Below are 26,407 nucleotides of genomic sequence, written 5' to 3' on the forward strand. Positions count from 1 at the left end.
ACCTTAATTTTCCTGTCATCTACGACTACAAACTATTGAAACCACAATGATTTTGCTAGGATAAACCCAACTAAAAAAATGAATCCCCATTATATGAAAGGAGGAAAAAAATGAGACCTGAATACCACTTTTACAAACTTTTATCTTAAACCATTCAGTTGTTAGGTTAGGGTTTAAGAACTCCCCTTTCAGCTGGACAAAACCTATCAATTTGGTTTTCTTTCCACCTGAATAATAAAATAACAGAAAAAATACAATAAATCTAGAGGCAAATATGGCTTTCTATCAACACCTGTCTTAAACAAAATGGATTAAATTGTTAATTTAGGACATTGCCCATAACTCCCCTTTCGGGTGGACTAAACCTATGAATTTGGATTTTTCCACCTGAACATGGAGAAAAAAAAATTATTATTTATATATATATATATATATATATATATATATATATATATATATATATATACAACCAAAAAAAAAAAAACATCCAGAGGCTTATCCTTGAAACTACTAAAAATGTATCAAGGTCCTCCATAATATAACAAAAACTGAGGCCAAATCTCTGAGACTCGCATCTAAACCTTATTCCATAGCACAGATATTTTAACCAGAAAATTCTCACCCTCTATACAGCTCACTAGGGGCTGCTAACAAAAGATTTGTTTACCCCAGTGTTGTACCTTAGTGAAAAAGAGGCTACATCCATTTTAAGTCTATTCATTTCTTCCATAAACTGATGCCTTTAGTGCTTTAACTGACTATTTAAGTGTTCTTGCATGGCAAGACCACTTACTGTTAGCTCACATATATATTATTATTATAGCCAAATTTACCACCCTAACTCCTCCCACAGATTTTACACGACATAGACAGTAATACACCGAAACCTGCAGATTGTTCCCGATTGGTGTGCTATTACTTTGTGGAACGTTTTGCCGAATGGTTCACGAAATATCGGCCTTTTTGTGGTGAAATTGGTCCCATAGGAATGAATGGTGGAATGTTCAAAACTAGAGTGTGAGCTGAAAAATCAGGACATGATTTCTAAATTGCCACCACTCCCTCATTTTCAAGCCCACCTACACAAATCTTATATCAAAATGTTTAGCTATCCCTGCTGCCACTAAAAATGTCCACAGCTAAGCCATAGTCCTGATAGTTTTCACAATATGACCATTTGTTTGCAACTCACGCCGCCGATAGACATTCATTGAAACTCCACTCTAGCCACCTAGATTTGAAGGGCAATTTCTAAACTGTGACTGTGCCTTCATTTTTAATATTTCAGAGACATACTATGGATCAAAATGTAGGTCTGGGTCTTGTGATTCTCACAATATAAAGCTCTTCGGTGTAGGATTTATAATTTTTAAACTACAACCGTTTGAAGATGGCAACCACCAGTGAAGTGAGCAAGTTGGAGCAGTTTGTTTTTAACCGCTCTTCTCTGCCCTTGCTGTAGAGTGAGCTGCCATAGGAACCCAGGTGTGTGAGCAGGCAGCAGAGTGACAAGCCACTCCACCCAGTTACTTTGCCCACTCCAGTTGTAGACTACTGGTGGAGGCAAGAACACTTCACACAATTTCCCCAGAAACTGTAGCTTTTCTAGTTTCAGATTGTAATCGCAGCATTTGTGTTTTAAAAGGGACCGGCTCCGACTACTATGGGCTCTATGCCTTGGATTGCTTCCCCATCTGGCAGAATAAACTTCATTACGCCTTGGTGTGGTTCTAGGGCACCGAGACTTTCTTTGTACATTATTATTAAACACCAAAACAATACCTTGCAATGTGTCCCAACTTTTTACAGGCAAAACACCTGAGAGCTGGCCTCACTGCATAAGCCCTACTCTGAGCATATGGCAATGGAGACTCATATTGCTGGATAATATTACTAAGGTTGAACTCAACAGACTTCATACTTTTACTGTCTGAGGAGCAGTCATTATCAATGAATTCATCAGATGTGCTTGCCAAAGGGTCAGACACATTCCATTCCTACTCCTGAATCAGTTACATGAGCTATTGCAACACTTTTGTTTGAATATTCCTCATTCAAATTACTAACCTTTATTCCAACCAGAGAAACATTACTTGCAGCAACACCAACATTATGCTGCCCTGATTGCTGAAGTAATGGTTCTCTGGTTGGAATAAAGGTTTGAATATTCCTCATTCAAATTACTAACAAAAGTGTTTTAATAGCTCAACTGATTCAGGAGTAGAAATGGAACGTGTGTATAATATATGCAAATAAAGTGGATTTTTAGTTAGGGGAGGAACATAACCTATCCAATTCTAGAGCAGCAATCGGGAGTATAATGTCTGTGTTGCTGTCTCTAGAATTGGATAGGTTATGTACATCTCCTAACCAAAAATCCACTTTATTTGCATATATTATACAGTTGTGTCCATAAATGTCTGGAGAGACTCCGGCATGCCATTACACAAGTCCTGTTGATGGGCAAAGTCTTTCTAAAATTGAATTAGAATAAAATTGTCCAAAAAATAAAGAAGCCTTATATTGCCCGTTTATAACTTCTCTTGTATCACTTTTCCCCCTGAATGTTCATCATCCTAACATTTTGTGGTGGATGAGGAGCAGTCACTAACAATGGATTCATCAGAGGTGCTTACCAAAGGGTTAGACACGTTCCATTTCTACACCTGAATCAGTTACATGAGCTGTTGCAACACTTTTGTTTGAATATTTCTCATCCAAATTACTAACCTTTATTCCAACCATAGAAACATTACTTACAGCAATACCCACATTATGTTCCCCTGATTGCTGCTCTAGAACCTCTATCTGTGCTGACTACTGAGACAGCTCAGTCTCCGCCTGCTTGGAGGATAACGCCATAATGGCAGCCCTGGCCTCCTGTAGCTCCCTTCTAAGCATGACTATAACACTCTCATTCTCTGACTCCCTTTGTTTAAAAGATATGATACATTGTTCCCACAGTTTACATGTTTCTTCCAATTCATCCAATTTCTGTTCCAATGCTCCATTCTCAGTTACCAATTGTTTAGTTTCACTTCTCAGTTCCTCACACTCAAACATTCAGCAAACCATTGCAGTTCTTTTCGCTCAGAAATTTCTTTCATTTTCAATAACATGCTTACAGCAGTCGCCATTCTCGTTTTCTTGCCTTTCTTAGATGGCGGTTTACTTTTCATACTATCATTTTGAACCTCACATTGCTTTAACAAATCATTAACCACTTCCAGTCTGGACACTTTCACTCCCTTCCTGTCCAGGCCAATTTTCAGCTTTCAGTGCTATCACACTTTGAATGACAATTGCGCGGTCATGCAACACTGTAACCATATTTAATTTTTTAGCTTTTTATGAGACAGATAAAACTTTATCTTGGTGGTATTTATTCACCAATGGGATTTTTATATTTTTGCTATATAAATGAAAATGTCCAAAAATTTGGGGGAAAAAAAAGTGTTTTTCTTATAAAATTTTGCAAATAAATAATCTTTCTTCATAAATCTTGGCCAAAATGTATTCAGCTATCTTTTTAATAAAAAAAAAAAAAAATTAGTTTAACCAAAAATTGTAATTTATCAAAATAGTTTTATACATTTTTATTTTTTTTTTTATATATATTTTTTTTTTAACATAGTGTCACCCTAGCAATACAGTGTCACCATAGACACTGTACATCTTGTGGGGGGTGATGAAGATTTTTTTTCTTTTTATTACACGGATTGCTTTTACACCCATAAAGGCTGTAAAAGCAATAATTTCTATTTCTCTCTGGCTGCATTCTTGCAACCATTGAGAAATACTGTGAGCGCTGTGATTGGTCACAGCTTGTGACATGGTACAAGGCTGTTGTGAATAGCCTTGTACCATGTGACCTCTGTGACCATTCACAGATTTCACAAGTAGTAGGCAATGATGTCAGGAAGTGTCATCTTGTTTACTACTGCTCATGTGATCATTGATTGGCCAATCAGTGATCACATGAATCAGGACCTCACAGAGAGGCCCCGTACAGCGATCAGCGTTCCACTGTGTCCACCAGATCGCGGTGCCGCACGTTCCCAGGGAGCATGCACAGGCAGTGAATGCGGGTGACGTTTAGAAACGTCAACCCGCTTCGGCAGTGCTCCCATTCGGCCATTTATAGACATGGGCCGGATGGAAAATGGTTAAATTGATGGGTCAACACATCTTATGCGCAACTGCTAAAAGTAGCAGAGCCATGTTTCTTAAGAATATGTTCAACAACCTCCATTGATATACTAATTACGTTCACACTGAAAGTTGCTTTACCAGTCTGCACACCAGCAGATGCTGAGACAACACACACACTCCAAAGTTAGGCTGGGATTTTTAGTCCCACAAAGAGAACCACACTATCAAACTAGTGTTTTCCTTTCTCCTTCACCATTGACTAACTCTAACATACAGATCCGTACATCAGTTACCCAAGGGTGATCAGCCCTTCACTTGCTGGCACACAACTAAACAAGCCTAAAACAATTGTATCAACAATACAATAAAGCTTAACACATACAAATATACCAGCTAAACGTTATACTCACCAGATATGAACATCCACTCACTAATGGAGTATTTCACAGAACCTCCAGTACCACTCAAGCAGAATCCAGACCTTTTTTTAAAGCAATCCACTGAGCTGGCCAGAACCAACTCTTGAGGGAGTCTATTCCACATTTTCACAGCTCTCACTGTGAAGAAACCTTTCCATGTTTGGAGATGAAATTTATTTTCCTCCAGATGTAAAGAGTGCCCCCTTGTCCTCTGTGATGACCTCAGGGTGAATAGCTCTACACCGAATTCACTATATGAACCACTGATGTATTTATACATGTTGATCATATCCCCCCTTAATCTCCTCTTCTCAAGAGAGAATAAATTCAGTTCCTCTAATCTTTCCTCATAGCTGAGCTCCTCCATGTCTCTTATCAGTTTGGTTGCCGTTCTCTGTACTTTCTCCAGTTCCCCAATGTTCTTTTTGTGAATTGGTGCCCAAAACTGAACTGCATATTCCAGATGAGGTCTTGCTAATGATTTGTACCGGGGTAATATGATATCTCTCTCTGGAGTCTATACCTCTTTTAATACAAGAGAGGATTTTGCTCGCTTTAGAACCCGCAGCTTGGCATCGCATGCCATTATTAAGCTTGTGATCTACCAGAACCCCCAGATCCTTCTCCACCATTGATTCCCCCAGTTGTACTCCCCCCTAGTATGTATGATGCATGTATATTCTTAGCCCCCAAGTGCAGAACCTTACATTAATCAACATTAAACCTCATTTGCCACATAGTTGCCCAATTAAACAGTGCATTGAGGTCGGCTTGTAAGTTGGAGACATCCTGTAAGGACGTTATTCCACTGCACAGCTTGGTGTCATCTGCAAAGACTGAAATGGGATTTTTAATATCAGACCCTATATTGTTTATAAATATATTAAAAAGTAAGGATCCCAACACTGAACCTTGGGGTACACCACTGACAACCCTAGACCATTCAGAATATGAATCATTAACCAATACTCTTAGAAAACTGGCTAAAAGATCGTATTCCATCCATTTACATACGGATTTTTCCAAGCCTGTAGACTTTACCTTACACATTAGCCGTGTGTGGGGAACTTTGTCAACGCACCACTGACGACCCCAGACCATGGGAGGTTAAAGTGTAGCTAAAGCTTTGTTTCAGCTTTGAATAGAGCAGGTTTAAACCCCTCTCAGATTTTCTTTTGAACTTTTTCCCCAGTTGTACCCCCATAGTATGTATGATGTATGCATATTCTTAGCCCCCAAGTGTGCCACTTCTGCAAGTCACACAGCAGTGAGGATCCCTTGGTGTACAAAGGCTGTCATTCTCAGGGAGACCTCTGTCATCTATAGCCAGCAATCCAGAGAGATTCCCATGGTGTCTTTTATAATTCCTTTCCCTGTAGCGTTTCATAATAAATGGACATAAAAGAGGGGGTACACACCAGGGGCGGACCGACCATTCAAGCACTCGGGCACTGCCCGAGGGCCCAGGGTCAGTAGGGGGCCCCATGAGATGCCCCTGGTACCTTTCATTGGCTTTTTCATAGGATTTTTTGCGTGTGGGCGAGGACACAGGGGCCCCATGATCCCCTATTGCCCAGGGGCCCCATGAGTTGTCAGTCCGCCCCTGGTACACGCATAAAGAATTCTGAGTTGTATCAGTTCAACATTTGACATAATGTAATTTTTTTTTGTTTTAGGTTTAATGCTTCTTTAAATGTAGTGTCTGAATGATCTGTTCTTCCCCACATTTACAGGTTGTAACTGTTCCCAGCATGTGTATTATATTCCATTCAAAAGAACGGAAAATGTGACTGCTTTAAATATGCTCCAGCAAGCTTTCATAAGGGCAGGGTTAACAAACCATGAGTCAGATCTATCCAGAAATATCGCACTAGCCTAGTCTGAGCTCACACACAGGCCCTGCCCATCGGCTGCTAGACTGAGCAGTGGGAAAGTGACAGTCACTACAAGGGAGTGTCACTGATCAGCATACACTAGTGACAGATAAAGAAAATCTAGAATACCTGAAGTATGAGGGAGGAGAAAGAATGACGTGACAAAGGGAGGGGACAGGAAAAAGTCAATATAATTAGTGACAGCAGGACATGGCCAAGCTACCTTGTAGAACAGGATGCAATGAGTGATGAATGAAGCCTGGAATCCAAGAGCAGTGAAAGAGAATAGCTGGGGGTTGATGTGCTTAGCACTGGGAAACGAAACTCGCTCCTAGTTGCAAAGCATAAAATAGAGAGCTGCAGGAATTGGATAGAATCTAAAATTCACAACTACGATGAGGCACATGGCTGTCATGCACACAACTACTACCCTATTGCTGCTACTGATCAGCTCATCATTGGTACATTGTACTGAGCAGGGTTTATCACAGCCAACTGAGGATGCAGGAGAGGACAATCCATGGTTTGCTGGTGCTCCTGAAATGCAAAACTTGGCCCAACTTTCATTGGAGTATGTACATGAACTTCAGTGTTGGCTCTGGCCAGAAGAGTGCGAAGAGATGAAAAAGGATCATGCAGGTGAGTGCTGTCACATTGTGAATACTTTTCTTCTTGGTCTAAGACTGGAGCCACACTTAGGTCATGTCCAGGGGCGGACTGACCATTTGGAAACTCGGGCACTGCCCGAGGGCCTGGGGTCAGTAGGGGGCCCCATGAGATGCCCCTGGTACCTTTTTCATAGGCTTTTTTGGGCAAGGACACAGCGGCCCCATGATCCCCTATTGCCCGGGGGCCCCATGAGTTATCAGTCCGCCCCTGGTCATTTCTACTAAAACTGATAGAACTTAACTGTTAAAAGCAGTTCAAAGATAATGAATGGGTTATTATTACATAAATTATTACATAAGTAGCATGCAATAAATCGTGAATGATCACTCAATTCTCCATTTATATGCAACACCTGCTACTACATGCTATACAATGTGTGCAGCTTTCACTATAGGGAGCCCTGTGTTGTGTTTTGATGCTGGTCATTCTTCTTTTCAGTTATCCACTTGCCCTCTGGAAGATATACCCCCTTCATGCCCCAGCCATGTTTTGCTATATGGCGCTGTGGTCATGCAACATTGTACACAAATGAAATTTACATTGTTTTTTGCATCACAAAAGTAAAGCTTTCGTTTGGTGGCATTTGATCACCACTGGGTTTTTAAAAAATTATTTGCACTATAAATGAAAAAAGACACATAAGTTTGAAAATAAATATATATAAATTTTTTTTTGCTTTAAATATTAAATATAACATTTCTTCATAAATTTAGGCCAAAATGTATTCTGCCACATCTTTGGAGAAACAAAAAAATCCCAATAAGTGTATATTTATTATTATACGGGATTTGAATATATGAATTGAGTATATGAATTGGTTTACATGAAAATTATTACAAAATGATGGTGTGTATATACTGGATTTAAAAAAAAAATTTTTGGTACTAGTGAGGGTGGTGATCAGTGGCTTATAGCACGACTGTGATGGTATGGGGGGCATTCTGACACTGCCATGACCAGTGACACTAATACAGTGATCAGTGCTAATAAAATGTACTGACATCAGGCAGGAAGGGGTTAACATCAGGGGCAAAGGGTTAACTATGTCCCTCACTACAGCCCTGCCCAAAAGTTTTGAGAATTACACAAATATTAATTTTCACAAAGTCTTCTGCTTCAGTGTTTTTAGATCTTTTTGTCCTATGTTACTATGGTATACTGAAGTATAATTACAAGCATTTCATAAGTGTCAAGGCTTTCATTGACAATTACATTTATGCAAAGAATCAATATTTGCAGTGCTGACCCTTCTTTTTCAAGACCTCTGCAATTCACCCTAGCATGCGGTCAATCAACTTCTGGGCCACATCCTGACTGATGGCAGCCCATTCTTGCAGAATCAATGCTTGGAGCTTGTCAGAATTAGTGGGGGGGGGGGGGTTGTTCACCCACCTCTTGAGGACTGACCACAAGCTCTCAATGGGATTAAGGGCTGGGGAGTTTCCTGGCCATGGACTCAAAATTTCAATGTTTTGTTCCCCAAGCCACTTTGTCATCACTTTTGCCATATGGCAAGGTGCTCCATCATGCTGGAAAAGGCATTGTTCATCACCAAACTGTTCTTGGATGGGTGGGAGAAGTTGCTCTTTATTCATGGCTGTGTTCTTAGGCAAAATTGTGAGTCCACTCCCTTGGCTGAGAAGCAATGCCGCACATGAATGGTCTCGCAATTCTTTATTGCTGGCATGACAAAGGACTGATGGTACACTCACCTTTTCTTCTCCGGAACAGATTTTTTTCCAGTTGCCCAAAACAGTCAGAAGGGGGATTCATCAGACAAAATTACTTTTTCTCAGTTCTCAGCAGTCCAATCCCTGTACCTTTTTACAGAATATCAGTCTGTCCCTGATGTTTTTCCTGGAGAGAAGTGGCTTCTTTGCTGCCCTTCATGACACCAGGCCATCCTCCAAACGTTTTCACCTCACTGTGCTTGCAGATGTACTCACCTGCCTGCTGCCATTCCTGAGCAAGCTATCCCGCAGTTGAATCAACTTTAGGAGACAGTCCTGGCACTTGCTGGACTCTCTTTGGTGCCTTGAAGCCTTCTTCACAACAATTGAACCTCTCTCCTTGATGATCTGATAAATGGTTGATTTAAGTGTAATATCCTTGCCTTTGAATCCTTTTTTATACAAAGCAATGATGACTGCACACGTTTCCTTGCAGGTAACCATGGTTAACAAAAGAAGAACAATGATTTCAAGCACCACCCACATTTTAAAGCTTCCAGTCTGTTATTCTAACTCAATCAGAATGACAGAGTAATTTCCAGCCTTGTCCTCGTCAACAATGACACCTGTGTTAATAAGAGAATCACTGACATGATGATATTAGCTGGTCCTTTTGTGGCAGGGGTGAAATGCAGTGGAAATTAATTTTTTGGGGATTCAGTTCTTTTTCATGGCAAAGAGGGACTTTGCAATTAATTGCAATTCATCTGATCACTACAACATTCTGGAGTATATGCAAATTGCCATCATAAAAACTGAGACAGCAGACCTTGTGAAAAATAACATTTGTGTTATTCTCAAAACTTTGGGCCAGGGCTGTACGTGTAACGTGTTGACTGTGTGCTGTTTAACTAGGCGACATGACAGCTTTTGTCTCCCTGCTTTGCAAGGAGACAAAAACCAACACATCCCCGATGTCAGTAGAGAGATCTGTGTGGTTTACTCACACAGATCTCTCTCCTGGCACTAGCTCCAATGATTGGCGGGTCCCAGCCGTGAATCACTGGCCAGGATCCACTGATCGGTATGTCAGGGAGCCAATGAGAGCAAAGGTAGGCAGGCAGTGTGCGCCTCCTACCCAGAAAAGTAAACTCGTGTATATATACACGTAAGTTTGCACAAGCGGCCTGCACTGTAGCAGTAAAGCTACACTGCGCTGTCAGCAAGCGGTTATTCTAAAGCCTTTATTTTTTTATTTCTTTTAGTTCCCACCACAACAAATGTCTGCTTTGGCAGATTTTCACTCTTTCCTGCTGGGATGACAACTCAAAAATGTGAATTATCAGTTCTGCTTTAAGATACACTAATCACAGCAAATGTCCTGTGTAGCGTTAGCCTAAGAAAGTTGCAATCATTTCAAACATCTTTCTATGTAGTAGTCCTTCTGTTTATACGTTCCTAAATGATTTGTTCTTTACATCCTTTTGATCACCCAAGTGCTAATATGGCATGGACTTGTATATTATTTTACAGACTGGAGTTGGAACAACTTTGGATGGGATTCCCTGTCTGACCTGTACACTAAAGTCACTAGTCTCACTGATCTTACACATGGGACTGTTATCAACAACCTCACAGGTAAGGAGAGCATGACCATCCACACAAGCTTTAATCTTTACAGATTAGATACAGTGGTTCTCAACCTTCCTAATGCTGCGTCCCTTTAATACAGTTCCTCATGTTGTGGTGACCCCCAACCATAAAATTATTTACCCAGTAATTATAATTCATGAAGTATCGTTTTGCCTTCAATACTGCTGCTTTCTACACTGTAGCTGCTTTCTACACACTAGCTGCTTTCTACACACTAGCTGTTCTTTACACATCGGAAATGTGTTTTCTGATGGCCTTCGACCCCCAAAGTGGTCACGACCCACAGGTTGAGAACCACTGGATTAGAAGAAGCTACCCGTCAGTTCAAAAGCAAGGAAGAGGTTGGATGTAGATAGTAAAGAATGCATTCTTTTGTAAAATGATGGTCTGCAAAGCAGATGTAATGAAAACCTTCTAAGATGTCAAAGCATTCCTAATCAGCAGTTTCTAAGATAAAACATGGTATTTCAAAGATGCTGTAGAGGACACAATAGAAAAAAAAACTGACATGTCAATTTTTCTTCCTATCACAGGCCTGCAGTGGGATCTGGATCAGCGGGTACATGGCCAGCATCTGGCAGTGAAGCAGATATTATCTTCTGTTAAGAGGTTCCTGCAGGAGGATCAGTCTAAAAAGTCCCTGGTGCTCTCATTCCATGGATGGACAGGCACTGGAAAGAACCTTGCTGCCCGTATCATTGCAGAGAATCTTTACCAGAATGGGCTCCGGAACCGGTGCACCAAAGTGTTCATTCCACAGCTGCACTTCCCCCACCAGTCACACGTGGAGGCATACAAGGTAATTCTCTAAAGATGCCACATTTACCCAAACCTTATATCATGTTGGTTTGTAAAAGCTAAGGAGTTGAATTACTGACTTTTTGGAACTACAGTTGTGGCTTTTCCCTCCTGGAGTTCATGGACCTAAATCCTCATCTAATGCCTTTAAAACAAAAGATTCAAATTGGAGTTTGAAGTCATCTAATATTCACAATGATGAGTAAGCAGAACTGAAAGCTCGAGTGCAATGATCTGTTGTAGTCCTGAAAAGCAGAAAGCTTTACTCAAACTTTTTAAAATAAAGCAACCCTTGAAATAACTTTCAGGTCTCAGGGAACCCCTACTGATAAAGATCAACATCTCATAGTACATTTTTATGAACAGTAAGCTGAGGTATAAGAATCAAGAAAGAGGTGTACTTAGCGTATTTAACACCCTGGGCTGCTTTATGCAACAAAATAATTTTCAGTAATATTAATGAAATGAAACTAATAATAATCGTGGCCAGAAAACAGTGAAAACTGTAGTATACCTTCAAATTAGTGGTCAGTGGAGAAACACCAACTTATGTCGATGGTCAGTGCAATGCTTCCTTACATAGAAAGTGGAGACAGGCTCCCGTAGATTGGTGGTCAGTTGGAGAAGGAATGATTTATTCTAGTGGTCAGTGGGAAAAAATAGTCCCTAGGCTGGTGGTCAGTGGGAAGAATGTCCCTTACAATGTGAGAAGACTGCGCCTTGATGGTTGGCGAAAAGAATGTACATCTTACAGATAGCTAAAAAAAAAAACAAAACAAATTGTCAGTGGTTAATACAAGAGTCAAAAGTCGCTCAAGGAACTCCTAGTAGCCTTTAGGTTCCCTAGAGCCCTGCTTGAGAAGGACTAATTTAAAGCATTTAATCTGTAAATATTTTTCTATATGTTTGGCATAATGCCTCACTGTATAGAGTTTTCTACAATATACTGTTTTTTGTGACTCTGTTGCAAAGGCGCTTACCTGGAGATCCTGCCAGCAACAGAACTTCCTGTTTCAGGTTGATAATGCTAGGCCACTGCATCACAATTAGCAGCAGTGATGCCAGGCTGCCATGTGCACAGTTAATGTGGTTGTAAAGTCTCTAAGTTTTTTACCTTCATGCATTCAGCTAAAAAACCTTCTATGTGCAGCAGCCCCCCTAATACTTACCTAAGCTTCATCGTGAGAGCCTCAGCCCTCCAGGGTCTCTCCCTCCACATTGGCTGAAACAGCAGTGGGAGCCATTGGCCCATTTTGTTCTACATAATTTAGTGGTATTGTTATCAATCACAGCTAGTTAGCCAATGAGGAGAGAGGAAGTGGGGCTAAGCCACGGCTCCGAGTGTGAAAGGACACGCAGAGCCACGGCTCAGGAGCGAGCCTGCATAGGTGCTCCCATAGCAAGCTACTTGCTCTGGGTGTACTCAGCAGGGGGTAGGGGCCATGAGCACTGGTGGGGGACCCAAGAAGAGGAGGAGCAGGGCTGCTCTGTACAAAACCACTGCATGGTTCAGGTAAGTATAGACATGTAAAAGAGAGGAAGGCTCCTCTAAGTGCAGTATTGACAATTGATTTAGTAAACGATAAATTGCACTTACAAGATAAATAGTTAAAAACACTCATGTGGTGTAATAAAATCCAGATGGAACATCCAGCCATCCAGCAGCAAACTCTGTCTATAGGATCAGGAAGTAGAGCCCAGGATGTGCCTGTGCATCAAAATGAGGCTTGGAGAGCAGAGTCGGATGTAGGAGGTGAAGGGGGCGGTAATTCATTTCAGAGTATGCTCAATAGGCTCTTTCTTCAGACCTCTTTTGAGCATGCTCTGAAATGCATTACCGCCCCCTTCACCTCCTACATCCGACTCTGCTCTCCAAGCCCCATTTTGATGCACAGGCACATCCTGGGCTCTACTTCCTGATCCTATAGACAGTTTGCTGCTGGATGTTCCATCTATATCTTATTACACCACATGATGAGTCTTTTTAACTATTTATCTTGTAAGTGCAATTTATCCATTGTTTACTAAATAAATTGTCAATACTGCACTTAGAGGCGCCTTCCTCTCTTTTACATGTTACTGCATTAGAGCCTTGCTTCCACTCTAAGAAGAGCTGCCTCAGTGTTACTGCTCCCATCCATCCATCCATCCATCCCTGATATCCATCTGACACCTTTATCCTACAGCTACAGAGGTTGGGCTCCAACAAGCGGTCCCTATATAATATACATTTTCTAAGTATAGACATGTGGGGGTTTTTTTTAATTGCCATTAATATCACTTTTAATAATGAATACAATAGAATATTTGTCTGGATTTTTGGAAGAATGTAAAATCCCTTAGGAAAATAATGGGCTGCCTTCATGAAAGCCAGTCATTTTCAAGCATATACTTGAAAGTGGCAGATGAAGAATGTAAAGAACTTCGTTACCATGGATGACAAATCTCATTTTAGACACTAATAGATAAGGCTAATTGTAAACGTTCTCAACTGAGCTGTCCTAAATTCACACTTCGAAGACGGATGTGTAGAGATATTTATGAGCATGAAATGTGAATATAGAGACTGATGTGATGTAATGAGTAGTGAAAGATTATGTACCTGAAGTAATTTGGACTGCATGTTGACATTTTGTCTCGGATTCTTTTCAGGCTCAGCTGGAGAAGCAGATCATAGAGATTTCCTCTCGTTGTGCACAGCCCTTGTTTGTATTTGATGAGGCTGACAAACTACCAGCAGCTCTCCTAGAGCCTCTGTTACCCCTTTTTGAAGATGACTTCCAGGCCCGCAGCATCCTCCTATTTCTCAGGTAACTCCTGGCTGACTGTTACCTCCTCTAACCACACAATATTATTCTAAGATCGATAAGCCTGACATGTTGTACTAGTTATATTTCAACCATTAGCCGCCTGGCCAATGGCTGAATGGCGGCGTGCAAAATCCATTAGCGTTCCGGGTGGACGCCATATGGTGTCCTCCCGGGCATGCGCAGTGTGCGCGCCTACAGAGCCGCGCAACGGCGAGATCTGTCACCGGCCGTGTACCTCAGACACGGCCGATGACAGATCTGAAAACCGGCCCGGTTGCCGATACCATGTGACCTGCTGTGACCAATCACAGCTGGTCACATGACAGTTGTATACAATGGATGGCTTCATTCATGCCATCCATTGTATACTAGTGTGTGTAGCTGTGATTGGTCACAGTGATCACATGCACGAGCTGGGCTAATCACAGCCCAGCTGTATCATGTGATTAGCTGTGGCCAAATCACAGCTAAGCACAAAAAAAAACAAAACAAAAAAAACCCTGAATGAATCGATGTCATTCAGGTAAATTCTTTGCTATAAGCAAATTGTGTAAAAAAAAAAAAAATACTGATCACTTCCCCAAAGTAGTACAATGTTACTATGGTAACATTGTACTACTTTGGTCATAGTGAAATATGGAAAAAAAAAATCGTAACAAAAAGAAAAAAATGTAATAAAAAATTAAAAATACATTTTTATTTTAAAATTAAAAAAAATTATATATTTTTTTTTTCATACTTTGTCATTGTATTCAGACCCAAGGCTTACTGAGGTATGTGCGTTCTTACACCGTAGGTTGCTGTGGTTTCTCTGGTCCTGCTAGCAGGATCATTTTCTTTTGAGTACATGAAGGCCCCATGCACACGGGACATTTAGACATTGGTGTTCAGGTGTGGGTGGAATGCATGGGTGCCCCATCCAGCCCCAATGCAGGCAAGCCTGTGAAACCCTATGAGAGGCAGAAAGCTGCTGTGGTTAGATGGCACACCAAGTGACATTCAGAGCAGTATCCACTCTGAGGAAAATGCCCAGAACTCAAGCACAGCCCTAAACTTAAGTAGCACTTACTACACCATCCAGCTGCAGCAGCTTTCAGCCTCTCCTAGAACTTGTCAGGCTACCACCAGCAGAGATGGCAGGTGCCTTCCGTTCACACTTAAATGCCAGAACCTCATGCAACAGAGGTTAAATAGCCAGTGTGCATGAGACCTAAATAACGTTGTAATTTAAGCTTTACTTCTTTTAATTGTACAGATTTATTTTTTTTTCCTAGTCTTAATAAATTAACCCTGCAGACATGCTGGGTATGCATACAAAACTGCTGATATAGTTTTATACAGAGCAAGAAAGGTGCGTTTTTTTTTTTTATTGCCTTCTGTATCTCAAGGCCCCATTCACACTTGCAAATAAAAAGGTATAGTGTGAATTCCTGAAGAGCAGAATGACAGGTGCTTGCAAATGGCTACAGCTGCTCAACCTATACAAAGCAAGTAGGGGCAGCACAGTGGCTAAGTGGTTAGCACTTCCACCTGGCAGTACTAGGGTTATTGGTTTGAAACCCAACCATGGCAACACCTGCCTGGAGTTTGTATGTTCTCCCTGTGTCTGCGTGGGTTTCCTCTGGGTACTCCAGTATCCTCACACGCTCCAAAGACATGCTGGTAGGTGAATTGGCTCCTGTCTAAATTGGCTCCTAGTATGTGTATGTATGAATGTGAGTTAGGGACCTTAGATTGTATGCCCCTTGAGGGTTAGGGACTGATGTGAATGTACAATATATATGTAAAAGCGCTGCGTAAATTGACAGCGTAGAAGTACCTGAAATAAATAAATGCTGACAACAGCTGTAGCTGTCCAGATGTAATCAGACATCCACAAAGTACCTGTGGTTAGAGAATGATGATTGTCCCTGGATGCAGACATCGCTTCCAGGGACAAATGGCTTTCCCTAATCACTGGGTATATAAACAGCAACACACAGCCGTGGCTGTCATCAGCCTGTCATTTACTTTATATAGGCTGAGCAGCCAAAGCTATTCGCAAACACAATACAATCTCTGTGCTGTTGGTATAGATTGTTGTAAATGTTAAGAACTCTAAATGGTCCTTTAAATCTTAATCTCTATTTTTTTTCTTCCTAATTCAGTGGTATTGGCAGCAGTATTATCAATGAAATTACACTACACTTTTGGCGTGCTGGGCAACATCGCGAAGTGATTACTTTGGATGATTTGGAGGAACCATTGAAGGCTGCTGTGGAGGGGCACGAAGGTACATAAATATGTAGGATACATCTTTGTAACGATGCTTAGGTGACAAACTGATATTTTACAGAATTTTGAGAAAACCCTTTTAAAAACAAAATATAATGCAGGGCACCACCGTGCTAACAGAGCATGCTCAAGCCCAATACTAGCTCTGCAATTTATCAACTCCTAGACTGCAAAATGAAGATTCAGATTATATTTACTACAGGAAAGGGAGAGGCGTCTCTGCTTTGAGTCATTTTTTTTTTTGTATTAACAATTTTTATTAACACACACACACACACACACACACACACACACACACACACACACTTACTTAAAGACAAAAAAAAAAAAGGAACACGAGAGTGGAAAAAAAAAGTAGCACATCGATGGTGAAATCTGCATGGTTACAGACATAGTGTCACATAGCAACAGTGAGGAGGCCATCAAAACCGTACATTTGGAGAAAGGTGGGAGGAAGTGAAATTATCCCATGGGTGCCACACTGCCTCGAACACAGCAGTCGAACAGGCGTGCAAAGCAGTCAGGTACTCCATCTCTGAGTCATTTTAACGGATGATGGCCATAGATGTATCAAAATATTTCAGCAGGTACCAGCTGAATTTTGATCCATGTTTGGCCATCTCCGATCAACTTTTGTTGATGGTCAAGCTGGAAAACATGTCGATCAGCAGCTGCTGAACATTGTATTCTGACAGTGGATAGTCACACTGCCAGAATACAATGTCCCAACGGGGATTCCTCCATTCACCCTGCTTGTGTGCTGAGGAATCTGTTCATTTTTTTTTTGTTCAGCCCACGGCCTGATGAAAGGAAGGAGAGAAAAAAAAATGATCAATGGACAGATTTTTTTTCAGCTGTATGTGATCTTTTCTGTATTCACATCTTCAGCTGGGACCAAACGAATTTCAATCTGTGTGTTGTCCTCCAAGTTTGATCAGCTTCTATCGAATGGACCTGATCATTTATCAATCAGCAGTTGCATACAGTATTCTGACAGGGGAGAGTCCCTTGTGGGGGATCCATGAATCTTCCTTGCTTGTGTGAATGTAGGTAAAAATATAAAAAAAAAAATAAAAGTCCATCCAAAACATTAAAAATGGAAAAAAAAAAAAATGAACAGTGTGGAACCAGCTTTAGAAGTAAACTAACTATGTGAAACCTCCATGTGCCCCCTGCTGGCAAGATATTACATTACAGGGGTTTACATCTGTACATTCACTTTAATTAGCTTTGGAGACATCCGTTTCTTCCCTACCAAGTTCAGCTAAAGCTAATTTCTTTCTAAACAAATGACTGCATATCCAAACAATACAAAAGTGATTAGTCTAATGAGAGATGCGAGAATAGTGATCTAACTGGGTGTCAAAAGAACAGGATAGCAGTTGTGACAGACTATTTCTTGCAATGCCCTCAGAAAAGTTTACAAATCTGTGCTAGAAAGTGTGCATTCCTTTGTTGTGTACACCTCTGTGGTGAACTTTCATATCATGGTACAGATCATAAGGGGGAGAGAGGGGCAAAGGGTCATGCTATAGCTTTGGCCTCTTGAAAGAAAGTATCTTAACCTCTTGTTGACTGCTCAACGCATATATGCAGCGACAAGAGGTGGGCTTTAATGCACACCCACCGCACATATGTGTTTACAGTGGCAGGAGGTTGTGTGCTGAGTGCAAGCTCAGAGCACACCGATGGAGCTGTCATTGTCAGCTCTCGATCAAGGCTTCTCATCAGGAGCCAGCAGGGTAGGCTCCCGATCATATGACTGTTATGAGAGTCAATCACAGTGGGCGCATGACCAAAAAGCCACGCAACATTGGCTTTAAGATCCTGTATTTAATGGATTTTTTTTTTTTCTTGCTTCCATGAGATTGTAAAACTAGCTTAAAGGGTTAGGTCACCTTTACAGAAACAAAATGTATGTAATCCCCCTCCTCCCAATCCTCACTGTACCTCCAGTCAGTGGTATATTTAGGTTTTGTGCTGTCCTAGGCAACACAAAGACCCCCCCCCCCCACCGCTGCAGAGAGATACTGACATTGATCAACACCACATCACCCCGCACCCCCCCCTCTGGAGAGAGCGTGACAACGACTAACACCAATCACCTTCCTTCGGCCAAGAGGGCCTTCCACCACCCCCTATACAACCACCGCGACACCCCCCCATCCGACATGAGAGAGACACACTAACCTTCACAACTCCAGACAACCCCGGGAATGAGAGTTGGGCTCTGCATACACAGTCAAGCAGCGCACAGCCTCTCATGGATCCCACCTGGTCTCCATGCTGCATGTGCCCCCCTGAAAAATGCCACCCTAGGCAAATGCCTTGTTTGCCTTGTGGTGAATACGCCCCTGCCTCAAGCAATACTGAGATGTCCATGTCCTTGCAGCTGTTCAAGTGGTCCCTGGAATTGAAATCCTTGCAGTGCTTCTGGGATGGAGCAGAGAAATTCACTGTGATGACACTGACCAATCAGAATCACTCTGGTCCATCCTGGAAACTCTGCATCGAGAGAGTGATTAAAATCCCTGGACTGCTGGAGCTGCTTCAATGACAGTGGCAGCTTAGCATTGCCAGAGGAAAATACAGTGGGAACCAGTGGGTGGGGAAGTTGTACAGTGTTTGTTCACCATTTATATTTTTTTTAAAGAAGGTCAAATGCTGAATGATCTCAGAAGTGTCTCAAACTGAAGCCATTGACACTGGCCCAAAGCCTATCCATACAGGTCTTTAAGAAAACTTGAATGTTGCCATTGCGGACCTCCTGCAATGTTAATTGGCTGTCATTCTGAGTTACTGAGCCAAAAGAATCATGTGGATCAGTAAAAGAAAGATTTTCTAATAGTTTAAATAATTTCCATAACCAGCTCGATTGCTGCAAGCAGCATTACCCCAGATACAACCAACACCAGATTCCCACTGGCTATCTTAGAACTTAATAAATAATTGAATAAATAATCCACATATCTTAAGCTTGGGATACTTTAACCAGAATGGCTTTTTCTCCTCACAGATCAGCTGCTTCCATGGCGACTACTAAAAGAGGGTTCAATTGATGACTTTGTACCGTTTTTGCCTTTGGAACGTTCCCATGTCAAAAGCTGTGCTCGAGATGTCTTCGCTGCCCAAGGTTTACCGTACACAGAGAGTTCTTTAGAGAAAATCCTCCAGGAGCTTGTGTTTGTGCCAAAGAATGAGAGGGTTTTCTCTGCCCATGGATGTAAACATGTGGCCCAAAGAATCCACTCCATGAAGCCTTGATCTAATGGGCATTAGGGTCTCTGAGGCTACGTTACAAGCCACAAGCCTCATTGACCTGGAAATGGGAGACAGAGAAACATGGCAATAGACATCATGTGCTGCTACAGTATGAAAGACTACAGGAGATGTCTGGACCCCCTTATCTTGTGTTCTGCATTCTACTTCAGTGAACCAAGTCCACATTTCACTTGATAACACTTTCTATAATGTAAACAATTGATATTAGTTTACTGGGAAACAGGAAAAAAAAAAATGTACACGGTTAAGCGTCTCATTAAGGCCTTGTTCACATGTGCGGCAGATAGATGGTAAAAACAGGCGGCTGATCAATGTTTGTTTGTTTTTTTTTTTTTACTGCCTTGACTACCAGCAAATTACCATGGTCAGTGGGTATTTTTGTACACATTACTGCAGTCCAGTGAATTTTATATAATATGTTGCGGTTGGTAGGATGTGCTGCTTGCCAACTGTGTTGCATTCAAGTCAATGGGATCATGACACAACTACATTTAAGGCACATGGTTCTAGCAGTATTTCAGTGTAAAATACCCCTGGGGATCAAAAGGACAGACTTTCAGATGGTGGAATATTGCCTCCTGAACACGCTCCAAACTGCCTCTGAGAACTGATCCAATGCTGATCACTTTTCAGAGGTGTTTACAAACCTGCCACGTGTGTGAACAAGGCCTATCACTTGTATTATAAGAAACAGGCCCCACAGCATATAAGCCAAACTACTCAGGAAAATTGTCATATAGAGCTGTGTGGTCTACATTGTTTGGCCTGAGTGAGGCCAATTGACTCATTATTTCCTGTAGTAGGACAGCCAGGTCTATGCCAAATCCAGCTACTCTTTGAAGAAGGCAGAAGCCCCATTTTCTTTCTTTTGTCAAAGAAAGGGTTGTCAAGAATGCACCCGTTTTAAGACATAGCTAAAAGGTTTTTCTTGCTTCCTGGTTAAGTTGAGTGCAAAACACCATGAAGGGGCTGTACTGAAACTGGTTTAAGAGTACTATTTTTTTTTTTTTTTTTATTACATATCACTATCAGCCTGTTACAAGTATTCTATAAATGCTATTTATTTAATATTTTACAATAAATTTTTTTATCAGATCCAGTCGTGTCAGTTTATATCACCTCTTACCTATAGCATTTTCAATCCGGCCATTGAGCTGGTTAACGAGGACATGCTGTATTCACAGAGGCCACCTGATCAGAAGTCACCCATGATGATGCAAGAAATGCATGTCTAGGCTCTGGTGTGGTGCAAAGTCCATGCTGTCTGCTTCTGGAACTGGAGCCAAAATCAGCAAGTTCATGCACTATACGCACTTGCTCCTCGGGTCAGAGATGGGTTGGAATGACCCTTATTGTACATAAGAGAATTACAACAGAAAGTTACACTTAATTTGATAATATTCAGCTGCAATTTGCATAGTGTGGGCACCTGCCAAACTACAATCTCAACCTTTCCTGGAGAACTATTAACTTACATACATATCTATAATGCAGGTATCTAAAAGAAATACATTTAGCAGGATACAGATTCTCTAATAAAAAACAACAGTCCCACACTAAATAAACCATTCATTTAACAACCCCCCCCCCCCCCTTCCACACCAAAAGAATAAAATTGAAGTCTTAGAATATTAAAGGATAAGTTCACTTTTCGTAACATGTTACACCCATATTCAAGATGTAACATGTTATAATCAGACCAGCCCCCACTCCCCCCCAATCCCTGCTTTGACAGCTGGCGGGGGATCTTCTCCCACCTCGCTAGTTGTCAAATATTTAAAAAAAAGTGGCCATGCGGGGCTCCACCCACATGACCACATCACTCACTCATTCACAGTCATCTGTGAATGAGAAACTACAAGTCCCAACAGCCTTAGTGGCTGTCCGCTTGTTGTTCTCAGTGAACTACCATGGCACTGTAAAGCACCATGGTAGTTCATTCATTCTTTCTTGTCAGTATATCTGGTTGTTCATACAACCCATACAGGCAAGCAGATATACTGACAGATCTGCAGGAGACCTGTATGGCACCAGCAATCTGCTGATCTCTGGTGCAATGGTTTACAGGCAAATAATGAATGCACTTTTCTTTTCTTTTTTTTTTTTTTTTTTAACCTGCAAAAAAAATTAAAAAAGTGATTTTTTTATTTGTTCTTAAAAGGTGAACTTATTCTTTAACCTGGGTTCACACTGATGCAGTGTGGAATTTGCAGCATTTTCTGTGCGAATTCCGCACCGCATCAGAATATCACCCCCTTCATGCGAACCGCTGCGCGTGTGTAAACAACACCCCAAAATCGGTCCACAAAACGCGCTGTGATGTGCAGAATTGGATCGCATCGGTGGGAATACCGATGCGATCCGATTCTAGTGCAGACCCAAAAAAAAAAAAAGGGTCCTACACCTTTTTGGTGCAAGTGCGGTGTGATTATAGCAATACATAATGTATGGCTTCAATCGCACTGCACACAAATTGCATGTGATGTGCACAGGAATGCGGTGCGGTTCCTGTGCGAATCACATGCAATGAACCATACCGCACTGCATATATGTGAACCCGGGCTTAAACTCAAAAGAAAACATTTTATTATATTGCAGCTTACCAATTCTTAGACATAATGTCTGTATTAAGTTTGCTTTTTTTTTTTAAACTTTCTAGTATTTTCATCTGGTGGTTCAGCTAGCCTGTCTGCTGTGTTTCAGAAGCTAAAGCTCCAGCAGAATGTTATCAGCTTACATGGATAAGACCATCCATTTGCCATTGGCAGGAGTAAATTAAAATGACCGGCTTTTATTTATTCATGTAAAACCTTTGTCCAATGAAACCCCCCCCCCCCAAAAAAAAAAAAACCTGATTCTGTAATTGATTACAGAGTGTGAGCTAGAGTCTGGCTTCAAATTGTTATTGTATTCTACTCTGCTAATACATTTAACACTCCCCTTTCCCCCAGACCAACAATGCTGCTGTGCCTCCTGTGCTCATTCCCCCCAGAGTTGTATCACTAACACAGGAGATGTGTTACTGACCAGATCACCAGGTGGAAAAAAAAAAAACAAAGAAAAGAAAATGGATGCTGCTCACCACATCTAATGATTGGTAAGCTGCAATATAATAACATTTTTGGGGTTTAATACCGCTTTAAATCCTCCTACTGCCAGTACAGAATAAATCTATTTGATTTGCCCTGCATTGAGAATACACAGGTTTTCTTTCAAATCAATGCAGTCTGCAATGTCTATTCTCATGAATGATCTGTGTCCAGAGTCCTTGGCTTGTAACCCACTACAAAGTTTAAATATTCCGCAGATTGTATTTATAGACTAAGCCAAAGTGAGATTTCACAATATTAAGTCAATATAAAACTGAATGTTCACAACTAGGGCAATTTAAAGGAAAACTGCTGCATCACTATCCAAATCATGATCTGTGAACCATTGTGCTGTAGATGACCCACTAGTTAGATGTAGAACAATTTTATTTATAAAAAGTAGGTTATGCAACTCACATCTTGTAACAAGTATACAGGCTCATAGGGATGAAGTGTAGAAAACGTCTATTGCCAGATGTAGGTAGGTGCTCTGGAAGGGATCAGCGGCCGATCAGCAGGAGGCGCTGCACATGGGAGGGCATGGGTGAAGGAGCCCCGCTGAGTTCCTGGTATGTCCGGAGCAGATGGTGTTGGCATCTGACGTCATCAGAATGTGACGCGTTTCTGAGAATGCGCAGGGACCCCTAGGAACCGGCGCACTCTTTCCTCAGGCATAGATCCAGCTGATCAGCTGCTGATTCCTTCCAGAGCACCTGCCAACATTTGGCGATTGAAGTTTTCTACACTTCATCCCTATGAGCCTGTATACTTGTAATAAGATGCAAGTTGCCTAAATTACTTTTCATAAATAAAATTGTTATACAGTTTACACTTAGAGGTGCTGTGTCCTCTGCTTCTGTTCTTTTACTCTAGAGCAGGGGTGTCAAACTGGCGACCCTCCAGCTGTTGCAAAACTACAAGTCCCATCATGTCTCTGCCTTTCGGAGTCATGCTTTTAACTGTCATTCTTGCAATGCCTCCTGGGACTTGTAGTTTGGCAACAGCTGGAGGACCGCCAGTTTGACACCCAAGATCTAGAGCGTGCTTCACTCTACCAAAGCCTGTCCTATTGTCAGCTGGATTACCCTCTGCCTGATCTGGAGCATATTCCATCCTATAATAGATGACATGGACTGTATGATCCATGTGCTGGCTTATTCTCCTTTTACTAGAATATGCAGTGACTCTGGCCACAATCCCCATTATATAATGCACATTTGACATGCTACTGGCAAGGAGATGCCATATTCATGATTAGAGGCCTAGAGATATTCTATAGATAGGCAGATATGTTCGGTTTACAGCTAAGAATAATTGGGGTGATCTAATGAAAGCACAAGAAGCAAAGCAGTAATGTAAATAAAACCAGTTACACTCCAGCCAATTGGAAAAATCTGCAATGTATGCCCTTTAAAGGTATAATATATACATATACACACACACATATATATATATATATATATATATATATATATATATACACATATACACACACACACTTCAAAGTGACAGGGTCCCCCCTCCAAAAAAAAAAAAAAGTTTACTATGCTTCAATTATGAACGAACACAGTGAGTGATCAGTACTGATCACTCATTGTGTTCATGCAGGAAATGAAGAGGCTGGTTAAGTGTGACATATATATCAGACACTTCCCCTAAAGGAGGAGGGAATCTGGCAGCACTGCAGAGGGGGAGATAGGCAGCAAGGGGAAACATATGGTGCACAAGGAAGGTCATAAGGGGGCAATTACTGGAACCGATCCCCTGTATGACTCTCTCTGCAGCGGCTAAAAATCAGGGAGAGGAAAAGGAGAAGCCGGCATTCAGGTACTGCAGAGAGCGCCATACAGAGGATCGGTTCCAACAATTGTCCCCCCACCCACCCCCTGCAATGCTGATCACCCTCCCTGCCCACATCTAATTCACCCAGTTGCCTGCCCCCGCCCATCCACCCCCCGAAGGCCTGGGCCTTGTACAGGAGGACTGGTGGTACCCCCTTACCCACAGCCCTGTTCCTATGAGGATACTAATGGCCTAGTTGTCATGTGGATGCTTTGGCTTAATAGGATCCTGTGGCTAAGTCAGAATAATGCTGTTGTCAGCAAGTAACTGACCATACAAGTCTGACTTTCTCAACCTTTTTAACATGGAGGAACCCTTATAAAACTGTTGGATCTCAGGGAACCCTTGTCAATAATGACTTGACCTCCAGAAGGTTATACCCAGTTCATGACCAGGACATTTTTTTGCTATTAAGTACTGCACTACTTCAACTGGCAAGTGGTTGGTCATGCAACACTGTATCCAAATTAAACTTATAGAATTTTTTCACACAAATAGATATTTCTTTTGGTGGTATTTAAAGCGGAGCTCCACCCAAAAGAGGAAGTTCCACTTTAAGGACTGCTCCCCATTAAGGACTGGCACCTTTGGGTGGCAGCAGGTAGCCAAATTTGACAGGTACCTGCTCCCACTTCCAGTCTGGTGGAAGGTGTCACCCCTACCTGTAGTCTTTTGGGACACGTGACAGGTCCCAGAAGACTACAGGACTATTCATGAAGCACCGCACTACTCGCACAGTGGGTACCCGGCTGTGAAGCCGCAAGTTATCACAGCCAGGTGCCCACACTGAAGATGCCGGTCTCCTGGAATACAGGATGGCCGGTGAAACGAGCTGCGGGGGACACACCGCGGGACCGAGGGACGGGTAAGTAGCTGTTTTTTTTAAAAGTCAGCAGCTACAGTTTTTGTAGCTGTTGACTTTTATTTTTTGACAGGGTGAGTGGAACTCTGCTTTAACCAACAATGTTTTTTTTTTATTTTTTGCTATATAAAAAATGAAAAGATACTTAAAATTAAAAAAAAAAAACAAAACTTTTTTTCATCTGTTATAAAATTTTGCAAATAAATCTTTCTTCTAAATTTAGGCCCAAATGTATTCTGCTATATTTCTTTGCTAAAAATAATCCAAAACAGTGTATATTATTTAGTCTGCATGAAAGTCCACAATCTATAGTATATTTTTATCTGGAAATTGAACAGTCCTGATATACTGACTGCATATCTCATTTCTTGAGGCCCTAAACTGCCAGGACAGTATATAATTAAATACTTTCATCAAAGTAGTTCAGTGTCACCATTCACAAACTGAAGGGATAGTAAAACACATGACTCGAGTTTACCATCACTTCAGTTATGAATAGACACAGAGTGATTAGTGCTATGTCAATTGAGGGGGGGAAAAAAAAAAGGATCGGTAAAAATAAGAAGCATACTGTATTTACCAAAACCACTTTGAATGTAAAGCTGCAGTCAAGTGGCTTGTCAGCCACTGACAATAGTTATCCAATTAACCACTTCCCGACCGGCCGTTGCATATAAACAACCGGACGGTGGCAGTACAGGGTCGGGTGGCCATTTATAAACGGCCTCCCCGCACCCTGCTTGTGCGCGCTCCCTGGGAGCGCGCAGCACCGCGATCCGGTGCCCGCTGTGTCCTCCGGACACAGTGAAACACCGATCGTCGTACGGGACCTCTGTACGAGGTCCCAATCATGTGATCACTGATTGGCAAATCAGTGATCACATGCAAAGTAGTAAGCAAGATGTCACTTGTGACATCATTGCTTACTACGTGTGAAATCTGTGAATGATCACAGAGGTCACATGGTACAAGGCTATTCACAACAGCCTTGTACTATGTGACAAGCTGTGACC

General features: G+C 41.6%; 1 protein-coding gene across 1 annotated transcript; it reads left to right on the forward strand.

Annotated features, from left to right (window-relative positions):
* The first annotated feature begins 6,501 nt into the window (after positions 1-6,501).
* TOR3A (torsin family 3 member A) lies at positions 6,502-20,696 on the forward strand. The gene is made up of 6 exons (XM_089683969.1): positions 6,502-7,084; positions 10,318-10,422; positions 10,971-11,236; positions 13,888-14,045; positions 16,193-16,317; positions 19,336-20,696. Exons 1-6 carry the CDS (start codon positions 6,841-6,843, stop codon positions 19,581-19,583), a joined length of 1,146 nt encoding a protein of 381 aa, XP_089540095.1. The 5' UTR covers positions 6,502-6,840; the 3' UTR covers positions 19,584-20,696.
* Positions 20,697-26,407: the final 5,711 nt, after the last annotated feature.

This window comes from Staurois parvus, unplaced genomic scaffold, assembly GCF_062004578.1.
Source record: "Staurois parvus isolate SC_StPar_1 unplaced genomic scaffold, SC_StPar_1.0 ptg000332l, whole genome shotgun sequence".
Taxonomy (NCBI): Eukaryota; Metazoa; Chordata; class Amphibia; order Anura; family Ranidae; genus Staurois; species Staurois parvus.

Coding starts and splice junctions, on each gene's coding strand:
- TOR3A (XM_089683969.1), top strand. CDS start 6,841: ATGAGGCACATGGCTGTCATGCACACAACTACTACCCTATTGCTGCTA. Junction 11,237..13,887: donor CACACGTGGAGGCATACAAG/GTAATTCTCTAA, acceptor GATTCTTTTCAG/GCTCAGCTGGAGAAGCAGAT. Junction 14,046..16,192: donor AGCATCCTCCTATTTCTCAG/GTAACTCCTGGC, acceptor TTCCTAATTCAG/TGGTATTGGCAGCAGTATTA.